Source organism: Triplophysa dalaica, chromosome 6 (genome assembly GCF_015846415.1).
Source record: "Triplophysa dalaica isolate WHDGS20190420 chromosome 6, ASM1584641v1, whole genome shotgun sequence".
NCBI classification, from domain to species: domain Eukaryota; kingdom Metazoa; phylum Chordata; class Actinopteri; order Cypriniformes; family Nemacheilidae; genus Triplophysa; species Triplophysa dalaica.
The window spans coordinates 14,700,539-14,716,938 of record NC_079547.1 but is presented as its reverse complement, the minus strand read 5'-3'; the positions used below and the strand labels follow the sequence as shown (position 1 = coordinate 14,716,938).

The following is a 16,400-nucleotide window of genomic DNA, read 5'->3' as shown; positions in this document are numbered from 1 at the left end:
AAATTAAGTTATTATGTTTCATTGCTATTATCTTTGCTCATATTTGAGGTAGATATTAATCATTTTGACACAAAAAAATGGTGCTTTATCAGACTCGGCTCCAATTACAAACTAAAAGTATTTTAGTGTGAGCGACATCTCTTGTTTTCTGATGAGTAAATCGCAAAAAGGAAACGAATTGAAGCAAAGAATAAGTGACACCACTGATAGAGAGATGTGGGAAATGGTGTAGCAGAATGGAGCTTTATATCTTGCAGACAAAAGCAGAGCGGGTAAATTCTTTAGTCACACATTTTTACACAAGATTGCGAAATCACCTCCTCCACACTAAATAATCAGGACAGCTAGCACACAGCATTAGCATGAATATGCACAGAGACAAACTCATAGGTTTAGTCAGGGTTAGTGTGACAGATTTGGCTTTAACAACTAAGGAAGAAAAGGAATATGATGCAAATTGAGCCAGAATGATGGAATGCTTTAGGCCTGGACAGTATTCGAGCCAGTTTCAGTCTTTGGGCCATGTAGAGTATGCTACGATAAGAATGAGGCACCAGAAGTCATTGGTTGTTGTTTTGTTTGCCTGTTTTCATAAAATGTGAAAAAGAAACCGTCTGCAAGATTCGATTCAATTCGGTATGTCAGCACATGCATTCTTTTTTTCATTCAAAGGGTTGTATGCACTCAACAAACTACACCAGTTCAAACTACTCAGATTTGATCTTCACAGCTGGCTCTCCACGTTGTAATTTAAGTATTCTTGGAGATTTATTGAACCCAGGTGAAAAATCAGATCCACTGATAAACCCAGGGGGTCCAAAAAGCAGCCGAGTTCCATGATCCAGTTCCCATTGTCTATGCAAAATTAAATGCTTCCATCCCTTTTTGATTCTAGACCACTGAATTGTGCAATTCCTTTTTGGTGGATTCAATAATTCTTAGAAGCATCGTCACATTAAAAATACCACTTTAAGCACTAGGGACATCCCTGTGATTTTAACTAAAAGCAAAGAACAGTTCTCCACTAGCAGACTTTGGGACATTTCAACACTCTGACAGCAAAAATGTTACTATTTTGCAATGTGGCTATTTTTGGCTAATTCGTAAGAACTCGTATGATCTCAATAATACGTTTGACTACGATTTGCTTTCGCACCAGTGACTTCATGTTTAGGGGTGGGACTTCAATGTAATTTTTTTTCTAGTTATCATACAGTTTTGTACGATTCACAATGTATGAATTCATACGACTTACCCACCTTGTAAAATAGTTACGAATTTATGCGAGATCAGGATGGATATCTTAACTTTATACAGGGCCGAAGTTGGGCTTATAAAACCAAGGTTATAAAACCAGCAAATTGTGCTGCATTATGATGTAGTGACGAACAGAACTGATGCATCTTACAAACATTGGAAAAACTTATATATTCCTACTATGCCATATTTTTTAAGGAAAGTCCACATATTCACCTTTACGAAACAAAAATACATTGGAATACACAGGAAATTATAAGGCAATATGTTACATAATATTAATATTTATGTTTAAATTGATATTAAATTTCCAAATATTGCCACCAAAGGTTTACATTTTTTGATATATGAAAAGGGGCAATTCCATATGTAGTTTCAACATTTTGCAATATTGTACAATATTAACAATGTACTGTTGTACACTGGATAAAAGCGTCTGCCAAATGCATAAATGTATAAATGTACATACTTATCTAATATATTTGCAGAAAATAGTAGAAAAATAATATTTCTTTTGCGCTTTTACTTATTTACATTACCAAGAGTTAACATGAATGTCGAGACATTTTTCAATCATTTTACGTTAAATTATATTCTATTTTAGGCATAACTAGTTATGGGTTTATATCTACTGTAGGGAACTGTAATTGAGATATTTGCATCACTGTCTCAAGAATCAGGTGTAGATAAAGAGCAAGATCAAGAAACAACAATAACACAGTTAAATCATCTCAAATATGGAAAATCTTAATATTCATTAAAATATTAATTATTAAATCCTATCTAATAAATAATAAAATAAAGTCAAATACTAAAGGTAATTACATTAAAGCTAACACTAACTTTGAACTAATGTAAACAAAGATGCGCACGTCCTTGTTAAGTTTATAAGGCTAAAGATTTAAAATAAGATTAATTATAAAGGAAATAATAATTAATAATTAAATAATTCATATTGTCATAATCAATAGACCAAAGCCATTGACATTTTTCAAATCAGGTAATTCGCCATTGTGCAATGTTCCAATGTATGATCTTAGACCTGCATGAGTCCGGAACTGTTCTTTTATTCCCATTATGAGCAATCCATTATCACAAATCCAAATTCTGTGCCATCAAAGTACAAAAAGGTCTCAGTGTGCTCATTTTGCGCTTTAAAGAAAAACAGAATGATCAAAGGTAATCATAGCTCTCCATGATTTTAACATTCCTACCTTATTTAATGAACTTTATCCAATTCAATCCATCCTAGATCAACATTATAATTAAGGTATGAAAATCGCCTTGCTCAAAACATTAACATCCTCCTATTGTTAGTCACAATATACTTTTTCATTAAACCTTACTTTTAGGGAAATCAAGGCAGGTTCGTTTCATTTTTAGTCACAAAGTATAAACCATTTCCAGCTTTCATCTACATACTGTAATCTTTTTATTTTATTTCTGTTTGCCTACCTTTGATGATGCTATAACAGGTACCTACCCACTGAGTTCACAGACGTTTTGAGTGTTGTACTATGCCAAAGATTTAAATCCTGTAAATTGCTTGAGAGAACATTAAAGAGAATGGGAAACTAGGCTTCGAAGTTCTGTAATAGAATCTTATTACAACATTTGAAACATTGCGATGATAGAGATGTAACCACAAGGGTGTTTCAATTCATAACAGATTGGAGGGGGCACAACACTAATTAACAGAGGAATGAAAACAAGCTTCCCCTTCTGACACCGAAGACTTGGAGATAAATAACTCTAAATCTTTAATTCTCTTGTTCAAACTATTAAGTCACTTTCTAATTCTTTTCCTTATTTTGCATCACCTATCATTGTTTTAGTCTTACACGCTGTAATAAAAAAATCTGTAAAAAAACGGATAAAGTACTGGCAGAAAAATGACCAGTGAATTTTCCTTTATTTTACGGACATTTCCATTAAGGCTAAAATGTATCTTAAATTAGTGCAAAATGTAAAATACAGCTAAAACAACTGTAAAAATGAATACGGAAAAAATCATTCATATTAATACTACTAACACTGATATTAATAATAATTGACATATTTTGACAGATTTTGTTAGAGTGCATTTACTAACTGTAATATTGCAAACTTTAGCAAGAGCAAAATAGTCCCAGGAAGCGTCTGCATGAACCACAGACGTTCCTACAGCTTTTTATAATGACCACTAGATAATCGGAGTGCCATCAGTGGATGAGAGTATTCAAGACCGCCTCTATGCAGAGTAAAAAGGCTTTGATTGAAATTATATTCTCGACCGCTGCAAGCAGATCTATGAAGAGAGGGTCAAAGCAATTTCGAGTTAATATCGCAGAGGTGATTCTATGCGGCAGGAAAGCAGTTCTCGTCAGTTAGTGCCACTACAGGTGGTTTCTGCAGGATTTGCAGGCACATCCAGCCCTTTTCCCCCCTTTTTTAAATGACTCTGAACTCTCCATCAATCTTCACGAGTATCCGCACAGCGTTTCGTGAGCAATGACTTATCCTCGGGTCTCCAAACACTATTTCGATTATATTGCCTGATGGATGTGAAGTGACAAAAAAGTTCACTTAATGATGCATGTTGTCACAACAGGGTATTACTTTATCTGAATAATGTGACTCTAAAGTGTCTATAACAGTGTGGAGTCAGTGTTTGTTCTGGAGGCTGATGTTTGTTTTCCGATGTGGGAAAACAGTAACTAAAGGTCAGAAATGCATAACAATGCGTATTGCACATCTTTTGAACATACAGGTTGGACAAAATAATATGCATTTAGTAGGAGCACTTGTAACTTAAACACCAGACTGTTTGGTGTTTCAAGATCAACAATCTCCACAATTAAAAGATGATTTAGAAACAGGTTCCCTGCTTCAACCTCTCTAGTCAACTGGAAGATGTTCTGATAGATATATGGTGCAACCTTCAGCTGGAGACTTTTCTGTTATGAGTTGTATGTGTTGTATGAATTTATTGTGTGAGGGTTTGATGCTGCATTAAAGGCACATGGTGTCTTTTTATTGATTCTTTTCTCCTTGCCAATGAGTTTGGGCCACATACTGTTGGCTTATCTAGTTACACCTGGAAATTCTTTGTTGATGAATGCAGGTAGAAAGTAGCAGCATTTTTGATCGGTGCAGAAGTAACTGGTGACTGGTGTCAGGTGTACTGTACACCACAATGCACCACATGTCCTTCAGGACAGATATCCACAAACACACACCAGCTTGGGAGCATTTCATATATCAATTTGTTTATGTTGTTGGTCAATGTAGCTCTTTATGTTTGAATCTGTTCAATATGCTTTGGTGGACAGACTGCTCTACTGGGCAGTGAGGTGTAAAATATTCAAATAATCTTTCTGCCAAATGTCTTCTATCGGGGTACATATGTGGGACCATTTTCTTTGTGAAGGATAAGTGGACATTGCTTCAGTCCAAGTTTGTACACTCCTATGTGACCACTAACATGAGAAAGGTCCGCGAGGTCTTGTCTAATGGGCACTAACCTTAATTTGCATATCAATTGGATTTAAAATGGAGGGCTTGGAACCCAGCGCTTGTTTTTCAAAAACAAACAGAGAAGACAGCCGGGAAATAGAAGACAGTAGCTTTGAGGTGAATAAAAGTAATAAGGGAAAAAAGCAAAAGCAAAAGCTTGAGGGATTATTTAATATGGCTCATCCCAACAATGATTTTGGACCTTTATTGCATTTTAAAGACAGTGCAGACATGGTCCTCAATTAACTTGGCCGTAAATACCCTGAATTGTGTTCTAGATAACACAGTGAGCAATTTCCAAAGGTAAGTAAACTCAATTGCAGAAGGTCAGATAGACAGGATGCTTGAGTTATCCAGCATCAATCTTTACTTAAAAGGTAAAACAAAGTACAAAATAATATGGAGAGCCGTGCTTCCAAAACTGAGTAAAATAAAGTAGACACGAGGATCTAAAACCAAAACATAAACAAGACTTAACTTAAGAACAACAGCTTGGATTACAGGAATATTGGCTCAAGACTGAATGGGAACAAACAGACTAATAAAGGGTGAGAGAGATGTGTGGACGATCGACATGGATTAGTGACAGCAGCGACTCCTGCAGTCTCGGAGCAACCAGAACTGTAATGAGGGTCCTTTGGTGACGCCTGACAGGAAGCTCCCGAAGGCACCCCCTGCTGGCCGGGGTGAGACAAAATCCTTATCAGGAGCAGGATCGTTATCATTTATTTTTAAGTATTTCTGCGATCAATTTTAAGGTACATAACGAACACTGTGTCTCAGACAATATTAAAAATATTTAGGATTAAATTTAGAGTTAATAATTTCCAACCCTAGAAAATAGCATTTTATTACAAAGCTCTATTAAAAACTTGATTCTAGCTGATCAATATATTTCTAAAATGACTGTATATTCTAAAACTACTGCTAGTTTTGTCTCTTGTAGCACTCTGGAGTTTCTTGTTTCTCCCAAAACAATATCATTTAAACTCAAATCAATATTTTATGTCCATTTACTTTTTTTAGTAAGGAGCCATGGAATAAATGGCAAAATGCTAAGTCAGTTAGGCATTTACACAAATTTAACCCCTGTGGAAACATTGAAGATGACTCTGTCGGGGTGTATCTTGCGAAAATGATAGACTGACAGTACATTACCCATTACTTATTTTCTCACCAAAGGCTGTTTTCATTTGAAATCAGTGAGAGTTAAATTGGGACACTGACTATACTGAACTATAAGATTATCCTGAAATAAATCATTGGACCCCCATCCTAGTGTGTGACACACACACTACATCACATGCAGATTTATTACATACAGAACAGTAGGCAGTTAAAGTAAGACTACAGAAGATTTTTTGTTTGCTTCATTAGAAAAGAGCAAAACACCATTATTGAGAGAGCATCCTAGATTAAAATGTTAAAAACTGTGTTCTTGGCCTGCGTTACTATGGTAACCCAGAAGACTTCACAGTCAATCATTGTTGTGTTTACATCATGTTCGTAAATGACGAAAAAAAAAAGAAGTAGTGATGCACAATTGGGAAATAAAAACAGTTCTTTGCAAGTAACTTGCAATGTGTTAACCAAAGGTGTCATTACAAAAATAAAGGAGCAAAACAGGTTGTTTGCAGCAAAATTTAGTTCCCTAAATAATTTTTCAGTGATTTTATCTTATCTGTAGATTTTTTTACTTCACTACAGCAAATCTGGTTCTGTGGATGTTAAAGTTTCTTAATGGAACCATACATCCAAACAAAGAACCCAATAGGAAACATTATGTAGAAAAACCTGGAATTCTATTTCCATAGTTTATCCTTTAACAGAACCAAATTTGACCTGGACTGGGTCAAGCTTTTTTTCTACACTTCAGGGATGCAACACTCAAACAAATATAAATCAATAAAATATGTGTAGTTCAGTGTAAAGATTCATAGCCATTACATATCAGGGAAATAAAACAACTGTTTAATATGCTCACTGCCTGAACAAGACTAAAGAGGACTAAACCTTCAGTCTGCTGTGGACTTGCATCCTAGGAAGGACAACAGTGTAAAGGTGTTGATTTCTGAAATAAAGACTTTCATATAGCTGGCTAAGCCAGATTCACATTTCGCGTGTATAACCGCATAGAAAATGTGTGCCACTATTTCTATCTCGATGCGGCATCGACGTGCCTAGAAAAATGTGTGCGCCACACTGTATGTCGCTCCCTATTTGCGCTCGGCTGCCATGTGTCTACATTCAAAATAACGAAATTGCGCGCGCAAAAGGCGCTAAATGTGAATTGCCACCTTTAAACTTAACACATATTACATTATGGTTCATTTTGAGCTTTTGTATGTTGCATATGGTTGAGCACTTGAGCACTGGAATGAACATGTGTTTTCAGAGATTTAATAATGGCTAATTTTGTTAATGAAAGAAGACGTCAATCTAATTAAAGGTTTATAAAAAAGTGAGTGGAGGGACTAAACGGTTCATGGTAGCCAGCGTGTGTGTTTTGTCCTTCTGGTTGAATATGTCAAATAAACTATAAAAAAGAGTAACAAAATGTTTTCTGTAAGGGCTGTTTCATTGTGACATCATGGATCCACACATAACTGTTTTGAGAAAGAGCAGAATGCCCTGATCTGTATATGAGAGGGTACAAACAGAAGGGTGTGAGAAACAAAAAAGGTGCAAAAACGTATTACAAAGAGAAAATTACTTTTCCAATTTATTTCTTGCTAAGACTCTTAACACCTCAGCTGCATCTCCTATTCCCCATCACCCTTGAGTAATGTCAGTCATGACAACCTACTAATGAAGGCGGCCTTCAAGAGTCCAGTGGACGAGTCAAGTAATTACAAAGTCTACAAGTGCCCTTGGATATACATGTAATGAAATCCACGGCCTAGTTTTCAGCATGTATATATTGTTTTCATACCGTTCAATATAATTCAAAACACTTTACTTGTCGGGTTTGAAATTTGCAGGTCACATTGAGAAATCATCTGAATTTAAAATGTGTCACAATTTGCGTTTGGTATCGTTTTAATTTCAGCGATTCCAGTTCCGATTGCGATTCTGCTTATCGAATCCGGTTCTTATAGATTCTCTGTTCCGATTCCAATATTTTTTGGGGGAGAGAAAGTTTTACCTTTTATTCTTGCCACATTTAGGTTATAACCAGTAGGCTGAAACTGTGACAATTCGTCAAATAATGAAATAAACAACACTTGCATTAAGGAATAATCAGAAGCAATTACAAACCCAAAATCTTTGAGTATAATACAAAAATACAACATCAAAAATTTAACATGCAGCTGCTTGATCGTCCATTAGATAAACAATTAATTGAGAATAAAAAACTGAATTGATTCATTTTTAGGTGATTGAATTAATAATTCAGATTAATTTAATTTAAAATAAACTACAACATGTTCTCCTGTAGCTTCCTGGATGTATTTAATTATGATCACTGAAAAAACTAAAGTAACAAACAAACTGATTGTCTTTTCATCTCTATCTGTATTTTGTAAATTATCTGGTGCGTTGTAGCAGGAGGACTCGAGGCTGAAAGACTTCAACTCGATGCATTTTTCTTTCAGATTAATGACGTGTAACATCATATACTGTAAGAGGTACTTCCTCCCTTTCACAAAATATCTTTACAACACGTATTGCATGTGGCAATGCTATCATCTTTTAATATGAAGTTTAACCAAACTTTTGAACGTTTGCTGCGTTCATAGTCCCGATATCCCATGGTAATGAACCGTGTGCGTAAGGAGATAAGATCGCAGGTCCTAGCAGATACAACGGTAAAATACTCACTGTTGTTCGCGAGTGATTAAAAAAGTCAGGAATCGATAAACAGAACCGAAATGCGCGCGCCCTATCGAATACCTGGTTCTTTGAAATTTAGAACTGGTTCTAAAATTGAACCGGTTCTTGATACCTAACCCTAGTCACAATCCAGTATATGCAAACAACATGATAACTGACCGTAAAACAGCTATGATATTTGCTATTACAATGTAATGACATCGTCAATAAATGTCACACATAAACTACACAGACATCAGCCCTGAAAATATCTGTGCATTGTCTGGCAATAAATTTGATTCCTGATTCTTGTAGTCATTATTATTTACTGTACTCTTATAATGTTACTAAAGTTTTACGTGCCAGTCATCATTGGACCATTTACAAAATTACAGTTAGTTAAGCAACACAGTATTTATGCTTTAAATTAAGCATATCATGGTGCACAATGATATTTCTGTACTTGAATGCTTAAGGTCGATATATCAATATGTCATTATATAAGACAAAACAAATAGTCACAACCCAGGAAGCAGAGAGAGAAAAAGACAAGAGGAGAATAAATTGAAGTACTTACAACTAGAGAAGACGAGTGGGCAGGAATGTTTATCCATAGGAAAGTAATGAAGTTGAAGCTGGCATTCTGCATTAATGGTCAATCTGGAATCAGAGGACAAAACATAGTTACATTGTAAACATAGACCACATTTTCATGGATATCAGTAATCAAATTATTTGCCTTATTCTGGGTAGGCTAATATTACGATTAAGGTGTTTATATACCTTTCATGTTCCCGTTTTACATGTAACACTACATAGTTCGATTAATGGCATACGTCATTACATCCCTGAGCGACGCCGTTCGACGTACCCTCCATAATTTAATGTATCAACAAACAGTTCTTCATTGCACCGCATACAGTTTTTGGTGTTTCATTTATTTTCTAGAATTGTTGGCATCTTTCTTGTTTCCCGTTCGGACCAAAAATTTGCTTTCTTGCTTGAAGCCATGTTGTTCGCTGTAAAATGAAACGACTGCCCACTGCCGTGCGTGTGTGTAACCTGTCTCAAAGTGCTGCGAAAGTTCCTACCCGCTGGTAATACTGCGATCAAGATCACTTATAACCGATAGTGCGACTAAAATAGGAGTACTCCACCCGTCTTGATTCGATTTGTGTTAACTACGATTATGAGTTTAGACGGATTAAGGTAATCATAAAGCTTTGTTGACATGGTCCATTCTTAATCAATGTATTTTATTAATCGTGTTATATCGTATTATTTTTCTTGATGTAAACGTGGTAATAGAGAAGGTCACAATTAAATATGATTAGTCTGAGGGATATGGTTTAAAAGAAATATCATTTTTTTACCAGTCTGATCTTATGGGTATTCGTGACAATTTTACAAGGTGGCTAATTTGTGTGAATTTGTACAAAATTAATTTAAAGCCCAACCCAAACGTAACACTGTATCTACACCGGACACGACACACCACTTGTTCTGATGGGATTGATGTGCAGCGCCGCATCCAGTATGGCCGGTGAAGACATGGTGTGAGCCACTGGTGCAAAAGAAGATCTGTGTACCATATAACTGAAATTATGTTATGAATTCATATAAATTTGCAACCTTTTTATATAGTAACAAATTGCCATGAGATGGGGGTGATTTTAACCTGTTCTATTTTAGAGAAAGAATAAAAATGGATTACATTTTGATCTGTTATATATCTGCTCTTTAACCCAGCTACCTCAAATACAGTCAACAAAATAATAAGTGCGATTCATCTTTAATATGATTTCAGAAATGCAACACTGTCTCATTTTATATCATACTCAACTTCACTTTTGATTTTCAAGATGAGAGAGAAGAAAGACAGATTTGTTTGACAGATGTTCACATGGAAACATGTTTAATTTTCAATTCTTCGACACAAAACAGTGACGCGCTGTGCTGATTATTCATACAATAGTTCAGGATTTCAAATAAATGTATTATTATTATCTTTATAATGAATAAAACCTGTGGGTACGGAGTGCTTATTAACCTGGGAGAATACTGTTAATATAACACTGAAATATTAATCCACTTTTGCCATCTCATTTGTAGATTTGTGTCAAAAAGTGGCTCTTCAAATACGAGTACATTGGTGTTATAAGGAACAGCAATATAATATATAAGATTCACTTAAAAATAAGAAAGTATGACCATTGAACTGTTAAAATCAAACTAATGAACATGAACATTAAAAAATCCAACACAAATGTCTTTTAAAACTTTTACCTCCTTGGAGCATTTGCCATCAGTTGTTGATCTAAAGGCTATCTTTTGGCCTTTAGTGAAATATGTATTCGAGTTGTTCCAAATCTTAATAAATTTCTTTGTTCTGATGCTCAAAGAGAAAGATATTTGGAATATTGTTTATAACCAAACAGTTATTGGTCCCCATTGACTACCATAGTAGGAAAAATTACTTTGTTGAACACAAAAGAAGATATTTTGAAGAATGTAGGAGAGCAAAAGTTCTGGGGCACAAGAACGGTTTTATTAAAAGCATTCATCCAAAAATCGTTCTCTTTGTTCAACCAAGCAAAGAAATGTATACAGGTTTGGAACAACGATCCCTTTAAACCCCCACAATGAAAATATCAAGAACAAAATATAAAGCTTATCTGCATAAGTATATAACAGGTGCTGTGTTATCGAGAAACAGGCAGCTTGTATGCTGTATGAAGCTGTAGGCACTGACAGTTACTGTCATAAACAGAAAAAAAAACACTTCAATATGCAGTAATAAATATTTATGACTGATATAAATTTTCTCATTTCTTTCATCATTAGAGTTTTGCCTGAACCTTATTCCACATGTTCTGAGTCTGTAAGCAGTAATCTGATAAATAAATGAAAAGTAGATTACAGGTAAATTCCATCTCCTGCATGAAAAATTGGCAGATTTCTACGAGAGTATTTGAATAGACAAGTAGATCAACAGTTCTCGGTCGGCTGCGTACACTCAATCCGTACCCCAGCGAGAAAAATAGTGCCATAAATGGCTTACTGTTCAAACATGGTATATACTGATGTGTCGTTACACTGTGACCAATAAAAATGACCCAATACCACATTTACCACAATTATGAAGACATGTTTCAAATCATTTTAAAGAGATAATTCACCCAAAAATGAAAATTCTATCTTCTATTGTATAGATACAAAAACCAATGCAAGTTGATGGGTACCGCCATTGTTTATTTAGCAATTATTACCAATTCTGCATGTTAATGCTCATACAACCCACATACTATACAGAAAATTCCAATACTGTTTACCTCAAAGCCCCTATGTGTACATTTAGAATAGAGAGTGACATTTTGTAGCCCCAGCTATATCCCTTTTTATGGTTTTTAAATACCACCAGCGTATCTCTGAGGCGTCACTGAATATCGATCATGAACAGAGCTCCATATGGGAGGACCCAGTTAGCCTTTGTTCCACGATGGCTCCATCCGCAGATTTCCCCCCTTAGCATCTGCACTGTTTCTCCCGTTGCCAAGGAAATATTCATGGAGTAATGGAGACGGCATGATGTTAGTCTCTCCACTGGCCTGTAAAATTTCCTCAGGTCTAAATAAATGCTCAGAACAGCTCGTCTGTTCAGAGAACTGAGAGAAACCTGAAGGCCGTTCACAAAGGTATGAGAGAGTTATATTATCCAAATACTAAAAATACTACTCTGAATCCCGCAGAATACCATTTGGTCTTGGCTTATCTGTTGTTGTGTTGTGTTTTAAACGTAATCTTCATTAGTGGATGTCTGAATCTAAAAGTATATTTGTCATTGGACTCGAGATTTGTTAACATGTAGGCAACTAATATGTAAAAAACAAAACATCAGAGCAGCATTCAGCAATAAGGAATGCCTAATAGCTACTGTAAAACGTTTTGGGAGGTTTCAGGCCAGTGGACAGAATTGTAACCACCCTATTGATCCAGAGCTACAGAGTCAGTTTGTATTTATCATGTGTTGAATGCAAATTAACTACTGTATCGAACATGTTGAATTATTGTGACGTAAGGAACACTGTCTATGTGTATTCTGCTGATAAAATGTCATCAATGTAATGTTATATTTTACTAACATAGATAAAAAATTGAATAGAATATAAAAAAGAAATGACTTGTGAATAGGGCTGTCAAACAATTAACTGTGATTTATCACATCCAAAAGTTTGTGTTAACATATTTAAAGGCTGTGCACTATTCATATTCATATTTTGTATTCATAAACACATACATGTACATATTTAAGAACAATATTAAAATGAATAACTGTTCACATACAATTGTGATTAATCACGATTATTTGTTTGACAGCCCTTATTGTAGTAGTCTTAAATGTATCTGTGGAAATGTATAAACATATTTATTTTGTTCAACATCTTACAGCAGAAGTGTGGTTAAGACACTACAGCATTAAAAGTAACCCACCGTTTAACTTTTATTGAATAAACTTCTGTCACTTAAAACTCATACTATTAAACCGCCCTGTAATGCTTTATTCTGATTGGTCATTTGTGACATTACGAGGCACAGTGCTTCATAAATTAACTGGACCACCTGTCATAATAAGAGAACAAACTAATATTTTATCCGGCAAATAACAAACTGCAAGAACTAAAGTGTCTTTGTTCACAAATGACAAAAAAATATTATTTTTTACGAACCTGATAACATCTTGCATTGTTATTGGCTACTGTGTGTACTTACACTGTCTTTTTTGGCATTGTCTGTAATTGATCGTCTGAATAATAAATAAATAAAGTGCTTTACTATTTGTTCTGCCTTTTTTTAAAACAGCAAAAGAAAATTTATGGATTAAAAACAATTATTCTATTTAAGCATTAGAAATACTTTAACTACTGAGTTCACACATAATGGTGGATTAGCCATTTTAGAAACATACAAAATACTATATGTTTAGGGCAGCTGTGTAAATAAAACCTTACATATAACAACACCCATAAAATCATCTTGATCTTACAAATAATTTACTTTAAAATAAATTAACTACAAAAAAGTCACGAAATCACATCCTAAGGCCATCATTTGCTTTGTTAGTTAATACCCACTTTTTAGCACATTTCTATGAACACATTGTCTTTGAGACATGATGCTATCAAACCAGACAAGGTCTTGAGCTTGCCTGCTCAAACCATTGTTCTCATTAAGGTGAGCCTTTCTGATGGGATAGTTCAAAAAGTACATGACAAGTTACTCGGCAGTGTGTGTTTGAATGCCCTGATTTGAATAACTAGGGCAGATTCAACTTCAGTGGACACCCACTCATCTAACTATATTTGGAAAACTGCAGCACAACATTCAGACTAATAAACATACTATAGTAGATAAGCATGAATTATAAACCCATATATTTCACATTTAGCTTGACAGTGCAATTAAAACAACAAAAACAAGTAAAACACGAGAGAAAGTTTTTTAGCAGCTTTGGACTCTATTGGTTAAGGACTATGACAAGATGTGATAATTTCCCTAGGGTCTAAGAGAGAAAGTGGGCACCCATGGCTGAGGAGAATGTGGAAACCAATTGCTTGCATCCTCAATTATGTTAGTTTTCTATGAGCGGACGAATCTTTCCAAGGTGAACTCCAGTCTACTTTAATGATACATAATGTATTATGACGAGAACGGCCAGAAGCGTGTACTGTAATTCATATTACATCTGCTGTTACTCGTAATGTCAACAGTGGTGTTTCTCGCAGTAAAACTTAAAAATATGTTTCCCTGGCACATGTATTTCGTTTTCTTTTGACAAGTGTTGGAGTTTGTTCTTAAATCAGGTCCAAAGTATTTTCTTTTATCAAAAGTCAAGACATCGCAAGTAAAAGAGCTAGTTCTGTAGTTTGTTCACAGTGGTTTACCCCATAAAATATTAACAAGAGCACTGTGTTTAGGAAGCTGTGTTTACGGACCCATTTGCAGAATACTGATAAATAATATAAGACATCACATCCATTTCTACAGCTTCCTGGCCTAAATTTGACCGAACCTAGCCTAGATTCTTATTGAATAAATCTGTCACGAACACCGAGCACTGGACCAAACGGGGCCAGTTGGATATGATCGGGCGTCATCACCTCTCAGCATCACAGACACTGGAGTCACACCACACCAGATACTCTGTCTCGAAGCAGAGCTCAAACTCGAATGGGGCTCATGACAATGGAAGAGTTAGATTAAATAAAACTTTAGTAATACCCAGTAGGAGCTAGCTAGGTTGGGAACAAAAGTTGGTTTGTAGTCACTTGTGAACTTATTTAATTCATAAATTAGAGAAACTTTGATAATCCCTTACAATAAAATCATATTTTTAACAATGACAAACCATTCAATACCTCTGCTTCATAATATCTCAGTAACATATTTTTACTTTTACAATGCTTATGCACAATGAACTGACACTGAACAAATACATAATGTGAACTAACATGTAAACTTGTTGCATACACGGGACATAGAATATTTAATGTTTAAAATAAGCAACTCTTCTGATTTTTTCCTTAACACATACCTAAATTCAGAAAAATTGAAAAAGATTAAAAGAGTGGTGTGTTCATTTTCCGCAGCTGCATAATAGAAAACATTTCTCAAAACCTTATTTGTTCTTTATGCTTTAAAAGAAATTGAATCTGAATCTGAGTTGACTATTTTTGGCTTCTTACCCCAACTAAGTACTTTTTAATTTGTCTGACTGTGGATGCGATATCATGTCAGAAGATTTCTTCTCACAAAGGGTTTTAGAACTTCTTTGATCTCAAAAGGAACAAAAAACATGAAATGAGATCATTAACATTTGAGTAGACTACCCCTATTATGAACACAGTCCTGTATAATAATTATGTATCACTGTACAGTATTTTTGCACCTTTTTTACAGTCCAGCTATCGCCTTGTCAAACCTGGTGTGTTTTAGAGATGTTCTTCTGTTTTTTTGGCCTTATCAGGGTGAATGAAATATAAATATAGGGATATAATGAATAAAATACATTTTTAAGTTCAACAGAATGGCCAAAGTCGACTGGTTATGCAAACAGGAAGTTATAGTTCTAACCACAGGTGGTGCAAACCACACAACTTTAACTATGATTTCAGAAAACAACAGAACTTGCAACACCTGGTTAGTTTAGAGGACACAAAAAACACTTAATCATATCCATACATAATATTTTGTTCATATTCTCTTTCAGCTTCTTCAGGCTGTTTTGCTTTGATATATAATGACTTGGACAGGCTTACCTTAGAGTGTAAAGTATTTTTCCATCATTCCATATTCTAAGTAGCTGATTGGGTGTAGTAATCCAATGTGAATCAGCGCTCTTGGAATTTCTGAAGATTGTATCAGGTAGCCAAATGAGTCCAACCATATTACTGTTCAAAGTCAATATTTTCATGGTGCTGTTGTATCTGAGGCGGCTATCTGTCCACGTCTGGGCAAAAATTATATCAATCTGGTACTCCTGTGGAAAAACAAAGAAAAATAAAACATGAGAAAATTTCAGCTCAACTTCTGTTTATTTCACCTTTGAAAAGAAAGTATTTCATTAACACATTTTACTTTAATAAAAATGACATTTGTATATACATTTTCTTCTAATATATCTATACTGTAAAAAAATATTTTAAAGTTATTTTTTTACAGTTTTTCCATGTATAATGTAAAAGATGTTTTTTTTTAAAAAAGATTTCGCATGTATACTTTAAAATGCAGTCAAGAAACTTAAAATAACAGGAAAGACCACAAATTCTGGTGCCCCA

General features: G+C 34.8%; 1 protein-coding gene across 1 annotated transcript in view; it reads right to left on the bottom strand.

The window, feature by feature from the left end:
* LOC130424637 (gamma-aminobutyric acid receptor subunit gamma-3) overlaps positions 1-16,400 on the bottom strand; it is a 109,295-nt gene that overhangs the window by 16,038 nt on the left and 76,857 nt on the right. Inside the window, exons 4-5 of the mRNA XM_056750458.1 lie at positions 15,882-16,102; positions 9,143-9,225 (exon numbers count right to left, since the gene is read on the bottom strand). Coding sequence (XP_056606436.1) covers positions 9,143-9,225; positions 15,882-16,102 — 304 coding nt within the window. The remainder of the gene's footprint in view (positions 1-9,142; positions 9,226-15,881; positions 16,103-16,400) is intronic.